We start from the raw sequence: 15,552 nt of genomic DNA, 5'->3' as shown, positions 1-15,552 counted from the left end.
TTCCCCAGAACCAGAAAGTCAACTCTTCCAATGTCTCTTGCTAGGACTCTAGACTACAATGTCATAGGCAGCTTCCCCAACCACATCCCCACCCCAGTTATCTTGACTGCATAGTTTCCTTAGGAAGTTCTTCTAACCCACAGCTTTTCACCTAGCCCAGCATTTCCACCCACTTTTCACCTACTCCCAAATTGCACCTGCTCCCAAGATCAGCCTTGACACTATCAGACCTACTTAGGGAAAGCAAACTACTGTCATCTGGCCAACCAAAATGTGCTTTCTCATGGCTTGGCCTCTCCCTCTTTTCCAAAGTTGCTTAGCAAGCTACATACTGTGCATAAAACTGCCTTGTGGGTTGAAATTGGCCTGTAAGCCACAGGCTTACCAGCCTTATCTTAAATCATTAACACAAACAATAACATAATTTTTAAACTGGATATCTAAATGTTCTGAATTTTTACCATTCCATTTAACAAGCTACCTACCAGATTCTTGTTCCACAGTCAGCACAGATCTTCGCCCTCCCCCCACACTCCCTGAACCATCTGCCCAAGAGCTGTTGCACTGTAACCTGAAAAATAATGAAGTCTGGTTTCCTACAGATTTCTATCCTACGTCATTCCCTCCCACAATGAGCTAGTTGTCCTTCTCCTACTCCTCTACAATGCCCTTGATCAGAATTCTTCCAGTATTGAAATCTGTTTCAATGGGAGTAATGGTGCCAAAGTTCTGGGTGAAGAAAGCAACTAAATGAACATTCATATGGACAAACAGACATCCAGCACAATTGTGTAAAGCTCATAACAGTACATTTGGCAGCTGTCTATCAATTACATTAACTACTCATTAGGGAAACTGGAGTCCCCTGCCACAATCTATACGGTAAAAATCTGAGGTTCAACTCATACGTGTGAGTAAAAACACTATCCAGGTGCCTGCTTCCAGAAGCAGACTCTGGGTAGGAACAAACAAATTATTAAGGGCACTCTTACCTACCATTATGTGACATTCCAACTGAAAGGCACTTTTGAAAACGACAGTATTGGCACTTATTACGATTTTTTTTCTGAATTTTGCAGTTGCGATCACATTTATCATAGATGAGTTTTAAACGAATTGTTCTTCTAAAAAAACCCTATAAAAAGTTTAAGAAAACAATATGAAATGTTAAAGAATGTTGACTACTAAACTTCAATCATACTGGTATTTTTTTTTTCTTTTATTGTTTATTGATGTCACTAGCAAAACAATAAGCAAAGCATAACCTGTCCAAAGGTAAGAATCTATGCAGTGAGGTGGTGTGTATGAACGCATGTATAGAGTGGAAAACACGAAAGGAAGGAGGAGCTCTCAGCCCTCTTTCTTGGGAGAGGACCAAGAGCCCAGAGTACCTGAGCAGATTTGCTCTTAAGGATTAAGCAAAACAGTCACATATTGCTTTTGTAAGCATTCTCTCAGCGTCCTCTGTCAGAAATAACCTTCATCTTTCATATGTGTAAGTCACACAAACACATAGATTTAACACATCTTTTCTTCATCCAGCAAATGTGAGGGGTATGATAACACAGCACAGTGTATAGGAAAAGCCAAGGACACAAAAATAAGCGTTACAGAAAAGCCTATAACTCAACAGATCTTACCGTGGTGTCTTGATACTGCAATGTAAGGTTAGTCTCATACTACGAAATCATAGGGTTAGCAATTTAAAAAGAAAGACATTGCCACATTTTGCTTCACATGACATAGCAACATGCCATTTAGACTGTGGGACATAACTGACTATGAATTAGCTCCCCATCTCTAACAGATATTCTAGCATTATTCCTTAAGATTTATATTTGAATTATCATGTTCTGACATTGTGCGTGAAAGAAAAATGTACACATTATACAATATTTTTTCTCACCTGACATAATAATTTAGAAAAAAATGGAAAACTAAAACATTAGAAGGAAAAAGAAAAGAATCTTATAATTCATGGGCCATATAATCCCAAAAATTATACATTAATGATAACATTAATTTGCCCCAGAGACATGCACTGGGCCCCAAAACCACAGGAGGTTCAATACTAAGTGATTCAGGCAGAATGTGGTGGAGATGAGAAATTCAGGATTTGTTACTGTTATAATGGAAACGTAGCAAACTGGCATGCTTCTCACAGCCATACTCCCAACACAAATAAAACACTAGTGGAGCAAGTAGGCTTTGATTTTTGGTCACAGTTTAGTGTTTTAAGTTGTTTTAGTATTTAACTAACTATATCCAGAAAAGCAGCATTAAAATTATCATTGTGAATTGCCCCTGCTTGATGAAGGTCTGGTATTGAGTTATGGTATCTGAACAATTTATTTCAGAAAAAAATCACATATATGTTTATTATTTAAATAATTGTAATGGCTAGAATTATATTAATTAAACATTTATGTAACAAATGTTTATCTTCATATAACCCTGTAAATAAAGCAACATGATTTAGGTTCTTAAAAAGAAAATTATGACTGTACCTTACAACCTTCACAAGCATGTACTCCGTAATGGTAGCCTGAGGCTTTATCCCCACAAATTCTACATTCAATGTTTAATGCTCCACTGGGTGATTCATCTATGCTACCTGGAGCTGTGGCAAAATTAATGGATGAAGGACTGGATGCTGGTGAAAGGGTGTCTAAAAGAAAAAGGAACACTTCGTAAATACTATACTGTCAAGATTGATACCATTTCTATACTAAAACCACACAAAAGTGAGCTTATTCTAAAAAATAATTGTGAGTTAACAGTCATTAAGTGAACTAATAATTTGGCCATAAGTGTTTGAAAAATAATTAATATTTATATTGACAGTGCAAACACAAAATACAGGGTGTACCTTGCTAATTTTGATGAGACATACAATGTCAACAAACAAAAAGCCCTACTGAAGTAACTCTGATAACAAGAACTAGAAGGGTGATAATGGTTCTTGAGGATTCAATAAATATTCACCACATAAAATAAGAGAAAACCAAGCTTTTTTTGATTTTCCTGCATTCCGTTTTTTACCTTGGAGTTTTCAAATGTTTCTCAATTTCATGCGAACATGAGATTTTTTTATCCCAAACTGAAAATAAGTAACTAAAAAAAACCTGAATTAATATTTCATTTAAATCAAGGAAATTTTCTTAACCATAAAAATGCACATATACCGTCTTCACAAATAACGTAAATTTGAAACTGAAAAGCAGTATTCAACATGTATCTACTGCTCAAGACAAATAGTACAAAATATAAAAAGAAAAAAACAACACCACAATGAAATTGAACCCCCCATGACTTCAAGTTTGTATCACAATATCCGTTCAACCTGTCAATTGCTCTTTCCAGAAAGGTTATTAACAGCTCATCTTGCCCTTTCTTCTTCCATCTCTTGTGCAGTAGCGTTGAGCATCAGATCTATTGCTATGGTATGACAAAAGACATATTCCTAGCTCATGCTGAGTTACACTTAAGATACACTTAAGGTCCCCCTGACTTTTGAAGAGCTACTCATAGTTTTAAACTATGATCTAAACTGAGGCCTAAAAAGCAGTTAGACAACTTCTCTTTCTAAAGAGATTTTCTCAAAGTGAAAGCGTGCTCCTGCACATCAGTAGAAAGGCTGAACAGATATTAAAAGGAAGGTAACACAAATGTCTGCTTCTAAGATAACCTAGCAATAGAAGCCTTGCTCAGATATTTTACATTTTGATTATAATGGGAAAAGCATTTCTGAATTGTTGTACAATGAAATACACTCTCCAGACATTTTACTACTAGATGAACATGTTACAAAACTAACACATTCCAACCTCAATTATTTCAATTAATATGTCCACCTTGTTTGAGGAAAATATTTTCTGAGGCCAGAATTTCTTTTATCTTCCATCTTGCAACTTGCACCACAAGACTTTAGCAAATTAATGGGTGTGTTATTTTAACAGAAAGATTAAGAAACACTCATGAATGTAGGTCAGCAAGTATTATGTTGGAAAAAACCTTGGCATAGAACTCAGAGTCTGCATTGCCAGCACTGCCAAGCCCACAGGCATCAGTCATCAAGAACAGCCTAAAACCCAGGATTTTTTTAAAGCATTATTTTCTTTCTTTTTACTTGCCTTATGGAATTTGAGCCTTGAAAGTTTACGTTTTCCGTCTTCTCTAACAGCAAAACTAGAACGTTTTGCAATGAACACTGAATACTCAAATTAGAAGGTGACACTAGAAGCTGATCTAAGTTATTGTAGGACTTGTACACACACACACAGAAATAATTAAAAAAACTCATGTCTCAGAAGGACTACGTTATAAACCCAGCACATAATGACTTTTCCTGTAGAAGGCATCTCTCTAATGTGAAGGTCTGCAACAAAAAGGAACCCAAATCATATTTCTACAAACATTCCTTTGGGCAATTGTGCCAAGAGGCAGCTCTCCCTTCTCCCTTCAAAACTCACATTCATTTCAACCACTTTAGCATAGAGGCACACCTCAGTTATGTTAGTGCAGTTTTTGTAAGGTAAAATAGTGATCACAGCCTGGGAATCGATTTAAAGTAAGAAACCCCCAAAACAAAACCAACCAGAAAGTTAATCATAAACTGCTTAAAATGGCTCTACTACTAAAAGATTTGTAAAACCACGGGTTCAAAAGGAATACCTTACTGACATTATTGCAGTGTCCCATACCACTTCTACGATTTCCGATTTGATCTCTCAAACAAAGCCTCTCACAAAGGTCTTTGACTAATGACTATGTAATGTATTAGCACTCTGAGACTGTTACTTTAACCAGGGTAGAAGTCATTAGCTGAACAATGCTACTCTTGAGATGGGGGAGAAAACAGCATGTTCAAAACATCAGTACACTAAAATATACTGGAATTCTAGGTGAGCTTTTAAGGGTTAGATTATAAATTTCTGGCAAACATTTCACAATACTTTTTAAATATATGTGATTTGAAGAAACTTTAAAAAATAGGGAATTCCTTTAGTGCAATATTGTGACTTCCTATATGACTACAATACGTAGTAACTTCTTTGCTAGTAACAGCGATTTTTAAAAGTTATTTTGAAAAAGGTGTTGATACTAATGATAATTTAAAACAGCAACTTTACGTTATAGTCATTTTTCAGTGACATTTTTCAGTCTAATAAATTAACTTTAGCCTTAAATATTTTAAGACCATGCTATAATTAGCTTATATATTTCTCGTGTCACTTAGTCATAAACAACAATATTGCATTAAAAAAGTTTTTAGTTTCTATCACTATGTATTTATAAAAGAAAGTTCTGTGGTAAACCAAAAGTCTCTTACCTGTTATAACTGATCCATCAGATCCTGGACCATTTCCCAGTGACTGGAACTCTGTTAAACTTAGAGCTCCAGAGCTGTCATCACCTAGAGACTGAGAGAGGTCTTGAATGTTCTCCATATCTTGTAGGAACTCTCCAGATAAAGGGCTGCCTATATCATCCTCCTCCAAGGGAGTAAGGGGATAGAGCTGGTTTTCAGTGTCCACCATTTTGATCAAGTAGAGCAGTCACTTAAACTTCTTTGCGCTGGTGAAAGAGTAATTTTAAAAAATCCTGTACTTACAATATCAGATTTTTTTTTTTAAATATTTGAATCAATTACAGTACACTGAATACATGAGTTCTAATCCAATAGTGAAATATTAAAGCTTCTGGAGCAAGAGAATGTTGTTTATGCAACATGAATCATCAACAGGACAGGGGAAAAAAAATCCCCAAAATACTTCAATATGAATTAAAGTTATGACAAGATCAATCTGCAGATTGTTGTTTTCTCTCCTTTGCTAATAAAAGTTACATATTGTGTTTCTAAAGCAGGCATTATGCACTTCCCACCAAAATGTACAGAAAAATAACAAATATCAATATGCATACATATTATGTTTGAGCAATCTTTTCTCACCTTATCTAACAGGTTTAGATATGTTGATTTGGTCCTCTGTTCTCATCTCTTAAATTTGTTCGATAGGTCCTATGACACTGCAGAGAACAAAATACTGTCTTATACTAAAATCTTTGTAGAAGTGGGCCATACTAATACTTTTTGACCTACTTCGGTCAAAGAACACCTTCAGCAAGAGTGCTCCAGCATATACAATCCAATATACCTGTAATTCCTAGAGTTAGTTTTATTTCCTACAGTGAAATAAGTTTTTAAAGTTGCCTTCAAAACTAGCCACCTGTGTCATCAACTTTGAGTAACAGCACAGATTCCTAAGAAAATGTCACAAATTTCAATTCTTCTTCTATTGACTTGTCAGGTAAGGAATTAGTAAATGTACTGCAGAATGTTACTACTGCTGCTAGATACACTTCTGCTAAAAGAAAGTCATCTTTTACACCAAGTAACTAATACTTGCGTTATACTCAGTATGCATACAAACACATACTGCTGCAGTCTTGTCCATGCAATGAATATGCACGGGCAGTTTGAGAAGCTCTCACTGTTACTGTGGTTACCGCTCAGCGCTGGCCTTTGCAAAGAACACGTGTTCACTGCAGTTTATTGTGAAGCTTGAAACTGCCAATAACTGCCTATACGGCGATAAACAAAAGTTGATTTTACAATAAAAGTGCTATGTTATGATTAAAAAAAAAAAAAAATCTTCCTTGATGTTATTTCAAGTTTCAAATACCAACCAGTTTGATTCCTATGACACTAAACATTTTATATTAAGAAATCAATCCTTTTCTTTGATATTCTGTGACAGATTCATCCTATGAAAATCAAGCATTTATTCTGGAGAAAAAACGTATTTTTTTGGCTATGTAATTGACCAAAAGGGTACAGTTAAAAGTAATACAAAGTGCTGACTACTGCTTTACTAATGACAAAAGACAGCCATCCTTGTATTCAGTTATATAAAAAAACCTTCAAAATGTTTTGAAGCAAGATATCTACAATCAAGTCTTTTATCCCCAGGCTGATGGCAAAAGTCTGCCTTCAATTATATTTGCGTAACTTTACACGGTATTACACAGATGTAACTGAGGGCAGAATGACCTACTCTAAAGAAGACTAAAGGTTATGCTTGTAACAATCCGCAGTGCGCACACAGTTTTTAAATTATTTATTTTTCAAGTGCACTTAGTGCACACTCCTACTTCTTTCTGCTATTTCATGGAAAACCAATGGTGCATATATATCACTCCTGTAGTGTGTTCCAATGTGTTCATTACATGACTGTAAGGCAAAACAAACAATTTAAAACGAAAATCTGTATTACATAAGGCTTTCTATTCCACAGTTTGCATCCTTCCAGCTTATCAATGTTATTTAAAGTATATACATCAGACTTGGCAAAACTTTCCTTTGATCTTCAGAGTACCCAAATTTTTTGATTGTGATACCACATGGCTGTAGTGGTACATCCTATGTACCCATTATTCATTTTTAGCCAAGTGAATAGACATAAAAATGTTAACCCCCTCAGGTACAAGGAGAGATTGAAATTGTAGTGTAATCATAAACTCTGATGATTAGAACAAAGTGTTTTATATACCCTTGGGCAATTTATTACAGCTCTGTGCATCGTTGTACGTGTTTTTGAAAGAAACTATGCTGAGGCTAAAAAAAGAGCTTACTTAAACAGTAAACTTCTCTTTCCTGCAATTCATGAAAATAATAGTTATAGTATTTAGCTTGTGGCACATTTTTTCCAACCCAAATACCATTGTAGAGCAAAGATACAGGGTTTTTTTCCCCAGTGTAATAGCTTACCACATACCTGTAAGGACAGAACTAAAGGAGTAGCAGACACACACACACATAGCAAAATCCAGTGCTTCTACTCAGTTTACTCAGTTCACACGCTAAAATTGAGTTCTTTATCAAATCAAACACTAAAAATTTCAGGATCTGTCCAGCATAACTGAGACGGCAGAGTTTTCAGAAGGTTCATTGTATTTTGACTATTAAAACTAAGCCAAATACAACAGACAGTTCTGAAGACTGAAAGGAATCACAAATTATAAGAATCCTATCTCTAAATATCTGATGTTATAAACCAAACGAGACAGAATTCCACTCTCCCTTCTTGAGTAGGAAAAAAACCCAGATGCTGCCACTATTACTAACTTCCCATCCCGTACTACAAGGACCCTTAGTAAAGATCTATTTGCCCAGTTTCTTCAAAACAGGATAGTTTTAACTAGAAAAGGAAAGTGTGTTCTATATCACATGGGGTAGCAAATAAGAATATCTAGGAGACTAAGAATGGGAATTTATCCACGATTTCTGACACCAGCTACAGACAACAGGTATGTTACTGTTGATTTTACTTGGACATGTCACATTGCTACTCTATCACTATGCAACGCTTGGCTGTATTTAAAAATAACAGTCAAATTAAGTTATCCAATTTGATATATTAAATACCCATTAGGACATTGTGCCAGATTGTCAGCACTGTAGCAGAATATTTATAAGCAATGTAAGAGTTTTCATGCACATCTCAACTTCTTTCTGAAGGGATCAGTTAAAAGGCTGGTGCAGCTTTTATTTTAAGAGCATCCAAGCAACGCTGATTGTGATACCCAATTATTTTACAGTGTAACAGAAAAATGTATGTTGGAAAAGTGAAACAAAATAACTTCTTTCACATAGAGGACTGAAGTGTAATTGCTATCAGTTATAGTCCCCACAGAATTTCCATAATCTGAAGCTATTTAGTAAAAGAAATTCCAATTGTCACTTTCTTTTAAAGCTCAACAGTTGTCCTGTCTCCAAGAACAACCTTCGTTCCTCTATAAATCCTACCAGCTTGTAACCTGACAAAATATTAAGAAATATCTGCATTTGATAATCAGAAGCCTGTCAGAAGACATAAAATAGAAATTAAAATGATTGTAACATAGATGACCATAGTTACTGAAGAAAAAAAAATTCAGAAATTATATGAATGAGGACTCCAAATAAAAGACTACTTAAAAAAAAAATTAAAATAATTAGCCTAATGCTTTAGGAATGTATGGTCACACACCAAAGGAAAACGGCACACATTATTGTAGATTATCTGACAAACATTTTATTGCTAAACCATCTGCATGTATTCAGAACAATGCTTCCAATCTCATGAAGAGTCAAGATGCAGAGTAATTTTGCAGATGCAGAGTGCCTTACAAAACATTACTTTCACAAACTATGAAAGGCAAAGAATCAGCTGCAAACATTTCTGGTTAACATCATCTGTTATTCTCTGCCAATACTTTCAATCTTGAATAACTTTCTACAATTTCTCTGTTGAGGCAGCATGAGCCAGCTCAATAACACCTGGAACTAACTGCTGTTTGCTGTTAGTTATCTAACAGAGTCCAAAACATTACATTATGCACCTGATATCCCTGATAGAACTGGAAGTTAATATACTCCAGCTGAGAAATAAGAAATCACTTTTATGTATTTTATTTGTGAAAATGAAGTTAAATTGCTATCCCTGTGACATGGCTATTTTGTGGTGAGGGAAAAGAGTAAAGAAACCTTGATGTAAGTTGTTTTTGTAATGATAGCCGAGAATAACAACAGCGGTTCTCCGGCAATCCAAAAGAGACTACCAAATTTGTCTCCCCCTAAAGAGCCATCAACACAAAAGGAAGAAAGGAATGATCAGCACTGCTCCTCCAGTGTGCTCTTCATGAAGTTCTCCCAGGCTAAAACAGTTGTTCACAGCACAGAAACATTATATTCCTCTGCAGATATGTAGCAAGAGTACTCTGCCCCAGGATAGCTGGGGAGGTTCCAGGAGGCATTAGGCTCCTTGTACCCAATGTTACTTCAACTTCCCTACTAAATAATGTACATCTCTCCAAGTATGACTTCTTCGTTCAGCACAAGTATTTTTAAAAGATTAAGTGAACACTGAAGTCTACCTTGAAACAAAATAGGTATTATTTGACAGGAAAACAAAGGAAAGGCTTGATAGCTGAACTCTGAACATGGCAACAGCTCTTTCAGCAGCGTGCCTGGTATTGCCCAAATTGCACCATACTTTTCCACATTTACAGTAAATATTTAAAATTCAGCAGTCTTTTTAGCTGAATTTATATAAGAACAACCTAACAGCTAGTGAAACATAAATGAAGTGTTTATTGTTTTAACTATTAAATTACATACCCTTTTGTACTTTCAAACACTACTAGTAAATTACAGCTGCTTAATCATTATGGCTCTTGTCAATGATTAACTGGCTATCTTAGCAAGCATAGCCATTACATAACCATTTCTGAAGACTGTCAAAATATACTAATATATTTTCATTACTGAAAAAATTATATTTTTTTTTCTCATAAGCACAGAAAACCTTTAAGTAAAATGTCTAGTATTCATGCAATAAACCATTTGCCTTCTGTCTTCTCTGTATTTTGTGCATGTTTACACATGTGTATGCTTTCATTGGCAGGTTTCACCTAGCATGCATTGATCCTTGTTTGTATGAAAATAAAGCGTCTAAAATAAAAAGGGTAATGAGTATGAAGTTCATTTAAGTAGTATTCACAGAGAGTATTTTGCTTTACCAAAAAAAGCTGCACATGTTACAAGAGTATACGTGGTAGCTGCAGCGTGATGATTCCACTCAAGCATCTGCATAAGTCAACATTTCTTCTTACTCTTAAGACTTTAGGAAAATTCTGTGCCACAAAGACATTGGCAGAGGATTTTCTCAGTTTCCCATACAATATTTCAGTCTCCATACGCCCTTTCCTACACCCCCATACAAACACACACACAAAGTAAACCGAAAATAAGAGAGTATGACATAGAAAAATAAGAACACAATTTCACGAAATCATGGTTTTAAGGATAAACAAGTTTTACTGATGCTCTCTCACAGCCTGTTATCTCTGAAATATGTCTATCTTCAGAAGAAGTCCTCCTTTCCCACCACCACACTGCAAACACCCAATGAGTAACTTACCTATAAACTTCAAACGGGTCTAAAAGAAATCATAGTCAGATTATCAAAGAAAAATACCTAATCATGCAGCAATCGGTTATTTGCTTCATTTTTGGAAAGAGATGATGGGAGACTAAATCCCTGGCCCTTCCACATTTAATACTTGCCACACTAGGGATAATCCCTGTAAGGAAACAGGTCTCTGAGATGCAAAGGTCTCTGAGAAGCAGTAACAAAGTCTGGATTTACTGCATAAACAAGATGATCATGTAAAGGGCTTGCTTGCAAATACCAAGGTTAAAGTTGAAACAATCATTACCTCTAGGTCACTTTGAGAATGTTGCGGCTGAACACAGCACATTTAAAACTAGTGGCTGCAGTAGATACTTTTAGAAAACTTAGCTGAGTAGGAAGAGCCTGAAATATGTAAGCTCAGGGTATTTCCAATATCCTGATTCAACATATAAAAACCAACTGAAAATAAAATTTGGCACTGCAAATATGAAGTCCAGTGTCCTATCTGGGAAAGGATGCATGTTTTCTTCTCTATCCTGTGAGATTTGATTCAGTTTTCATACTTTGTTACCTTACATACTAGTAATATTTTATGATTTACGAAGTATTAAGAACCTAAGACAAAGAGAATTTACTATGCATGAGATGAAAAATTTTCACGAGCCACCTCTTCATCAAGACTGCCAGTTGCACCCCACAAAAAACCCAAAACAAAACAGAAAAACTTTGTATTTTTTCCCTCTACACAGTTGTACTCCAAGATATCATATACAACTTATAAGCATCCTTGACTTTAAAACAAATCAAAATTCACATAACCTAATTTTGAAAAATGATACTAAAATTGCAAAGGTAAGCTCTTAAAAGTTACATAATGAAAAATTCTATGCAACCTTGATTATGCTACCTTACTTTTTTATGCACTATGGTAGAATGTACATATATACTGCACAATGTTCTTCTTTCCCCATATCACTCCCCTTATAATCGAGCAGTGCATTAAACAGAAGTGGAATTACACAGCTTGTAGCACAACCTGGTCTATATTAGTCTGCAGCAGGAAAAAAGCTGCTAATTTATTGGTTGATCAAAAAGGAAGAACATTCTTTGCTTAAGAAAAAAGGGAGAAAAGACAATCCTCTTTCTCTGATGCGTAAGTACTTGCGGAACTGGAAGAACACTAGAGAGTTTCTTGAAGGAAGAATACAGGCCACAGAGGCAAGTCTACAGGCTTCAGAAGAGTGAGGACCATGATGAGTTTTACTTTCCTCCCCTGAACACATTTCTCTAATTGCATCAGAAGATGCAGAGATGATAACATACTTCTAATCTCACATGGGCAGAGTTAATAAAGCTTTGAAACACTGCAAATATTTTGCTGATTGATATTAAAAGTTGTAAAAACAACATGGGAATATTTTTTTTGTTTTTATATTACTCAGCGAAACCCAAGCAGAACTTACTGAGCCAGGCAGCAGCATTTCTTCGGTCCTAAGATTTTCTGTCTCACTTGATTTTAAAAGACATGATCCAAAAAGAGAGAGGAAAGGCAAGACTTTCTTATTGAAAATTAACAATTTTTATCAACTTTTCCATACAAGTAATTGGCCAACACCATAAGCAAGTATTTTTAAAGACAGGACTAAAATAGATGAATTAACATGCTGTACAAGTACGCCAGCAATAAGAAGATGCACCCAAAAGCAGTGCTGATTAATGACAGATCAGGCATGAACAGTACCACATGAGCAACTGGCTTTGTACATTACACTAAGCAGAAGTATTCTTCAAATAGATGTACTCTGTCAGACTGTCAGGACCATATACAATTCTTCTATGTTGCAGCACCAGCTCCTATTAGCCCACCACGAGGCAAAGAAAAAGTAATGATAAGGCCAACGTGGCTTATTTAGGCAAAGTGTTGAGATTTTAAAACTAAGTTTATTTTGTGGCATATGCAGAACAGATGTTTTCCAGCTATATAGAAAGGTATAATGATGTTGCCAGAAACTCTTGTATCATGCAATATACATGATATTGGGCATGCAGGTTGCCACTAGTTTAACAAAAACTTCAGTTCTTAGGATGTCACTGTTTTGTTAGTTGTTCAGTTATTTTTACTTTGAAAAAATAATGACTTAATAAAATTATAAAATCTAATTTACAAGTCAGTGCTACAAATCCACACTTTTCCTGGTGCAAACCACTTTTAAAAGTAAGAACATATGTAAGGCAATACTAACATAAGCAACACCTGTCACGTGGCAAGAAGAGCATTACCAACAGTAAAACATAACATCAGGATACAAATTCTGTAGAGAAAACAAACAAGGGTTGTCAAAGAGGAGGTAGCCATACTAAACATGAAAGATTCCTTATATAATATTCAAGTGCAAAGCAGCCATAATGCAGAATCTGTATTAATAGAAATTTAAGGGTCTAGGAACATCCGTTTAACATTTATGTCCCTCCCAAGCAAAAATCTAAAACCTCAATCTGTATGATTATAAAACCACTCAGTTAAAGGCAAGACGTACCAAGTCATCTTGGATTGCTAGACAAAATGCTACCATATCTCCTTATGAAAGAGAACTTTGAATTGCTTATAATTGCAGTATATACAAAGACACAGTTAAAAATTTAGCATTTGCACCAATATCACAACCTACAAAGACCAAAAAGCCCAAAATACTTATTGAAATTATTCCTTAACACTGCTCAGCTACAAAAATTTGGGCAGACCCTACACAGCAGCAGACAGAAAAAGACAGGAAAAAAGCAACTAATCAGCCAAGGAAGGTGGGGAAAGCACAGACTGAAAAAATACAGAGAACAATGACATAATCACTAACAGTCACTATTCAACTACTTTGCAGTTAGAGCCAGCTTCAATCCCTGTTGGCATCTCCCTGTAGCTTCTTTCCAAGATTTAGTGGCACAGGGTAGAAGCTACTTCATGGTCCCTGACTCTCTGAAATGGAGTCTCATTGCCTAGAATATATTAAAGAAAGAGAAATGTCTCTGAACAGGGCCACTCATCCCCCTTTTAAATGCAACGTTTCTGCTTTAAAACTATTCAGCTGCTTTCTATACCTTCATGATTATATATTCACGATTTCCTCCAATGTTTTCTTTCAATTATGTAACATGTTCATTATACTCTAATTAGTTCTAAAAATTGTTTGTTTTGCCAAGAATACTGTTTAAAAAGTAACTAATAACAGGACAGCAACAAAACTATTCAGGAGGTAATTAAACTATCTCAAATATCATACCCTCTCACTTTCACACAACAGATGCAATTACTAATGGAGAAAAAATTACGAAGTAGAAACTAATTTTCAGCAAACAGACATAAGAGGGGTATTCATCTCACCTAATGTCAAGCACCTCACTCACATGTTTTGGTTGAGCGGAACTCAATGGACTTTCCAGAGCCATGACTGATCTTTGAGGCCATGATTACAAATTAAAAAGCAGTACTTTTTGATTAGATCACTTCCCTGATCCAGTTCACTGCAAAGTGTTACAAATATTTGTGCTGGCTCGATGGAGGGAGCAGAAGTAAGCAGTTGGGGAGAGGGATGCATGTGCTGCATGGCCAACAAATAAATGTGTATGTGCAGCTTGAATGCCCTCTGAAGAATCCGATGATTGTATCAACAGGCTGGACTTGTAAACCAGGCACTTGCATTGCCTGAAATAAAGCAGCCATGCCTCTTAAGTCTCTGATGAGAGCTGAAAACTTCTCTACAGATCAGACAGCATCTCTATTAAATTAAACAGTATCATTTTTTGACAGGGCCATGAAACTGTCATATAGGCTGGGGAGATCATGCACATCCCACAGTTATTCATCATCCGTCCAGCAGTAAAACTCCCACAGAAATCCCAGTAAATGGAAGATACAGGCATTTACTCTGAGTTGAAACAACATGCTCCAATAAATAAATAAAATAAAATAATAATTCCAATGCTGAAAACTCAAGCTGAGAGTAGAATCTAGCTCAAAGACAGACTTCAGCTGCTTGTAAAGAATAAAACAACATCCTAGCATCAAATGGCTTTCTAATGGGAAATTTTAAATTCAACAAGCCCCTCAAGAACTTGGTAACTAAGAACTCAGTTGAGAACACTTTACATTTACATATATGACTTTTACACTGACTTTAGATTAGACCAGAAAATATATTTCATTGTATTTGATCCACAACATTAGACTAGTCAACCTCTAGCAGACAGAGCTCAACTTAAGATCTAAATACCACAGTTCTAGGTTATCAGTACAGTGAGATCTGAAGCCTGTCTTTAAATTAGCCAGTGCTAACCCCTTGAACAGCAGCCAGATTTGACTTCATCAGCGATGGGACATAAAGGTTTTGCAACCTTTGCCTTCAGGCTCCAGAGAAAAGACTTACAGGTCTATTACCTCAAGTTTACATCTATCTGTTTTTTTCTCCTCTAAATGTGAGTTTTCATATCCAAAAAGTGAATACTTTGGTGGTTTCTGTAATTGGGAATAGGAAGACCTGAATTTTCTTTCTAGTGAAAACTGAACTGAAATTAAAGTCAGAAGTAGCTATATGTCAAAGTA

General features: G+C 35.6%; 1 protein-coding gene across 6 annotated transcripts in view; it reads right to left on the bottom strand.

The window, feature by feature from the left end:
- The window catches only part of PPARA (peroxisome proliferator activated receptor alpha), a 43,283-nt gene that overhangs the window by 14,738 nt on the left and 12,993 nt on the right, over positions 1-15,552 (bottom strand). For 3 of the 6 annotated variants that reach the window (XM_076344401.1, XM_076344418.1, XM_076344429.1), the window contains exons 3-6: positions 5,954-6,030; positions 5,333-5,577; positions 2,508-2,668; positions 997-1,135 (exon numbers count right to left, since the gene is read on the bottom strand). In XM_076344401.1, coding sequence (XP_076200516.1) covers positions 997-1,135; positions 2,508-2,668; positions 5,333-5,540 — 508 coding nt within the window. In that variant the 5' untranslated portion in view covers positions 5,541-5,577; positions 5,954-6,030. Of the gene's footprint in view, positions 1-992; positions 1,136-2,507; positions 2,669-5,332; positions 5,578-5,953; positions 6,031-11,021; positions 11,132-15,552 lie in introns of those variants that run through there. The other 3 variants (XM_076344439.1, XM_076344409.1, XM_076344448.1) reach the window with 3 other exon arrangements.

The sequence above is a fragment of the Aptenodytes patagonicus genome, chromosome 1 (genome assembly GCF_965638725.1).
Source record: "Aptenodytes patagonicus chromosome 1, bAptPat1.pri.cur, whole genome shotgun sequence".
Classification (NCBI taxonomy): domain Eukaryota; kingdom Metazoa; phylum Chordata; class Aves; order Sphenisciformes; family Spheniscidae; genus Aptenodytes; species Aptenodytes patagonicus.
The sequence above is the reverse complement of the archived record's forward strand: the minus strand, read 5'-3'. Positions and strand labels throughout refer to the sequence as shown.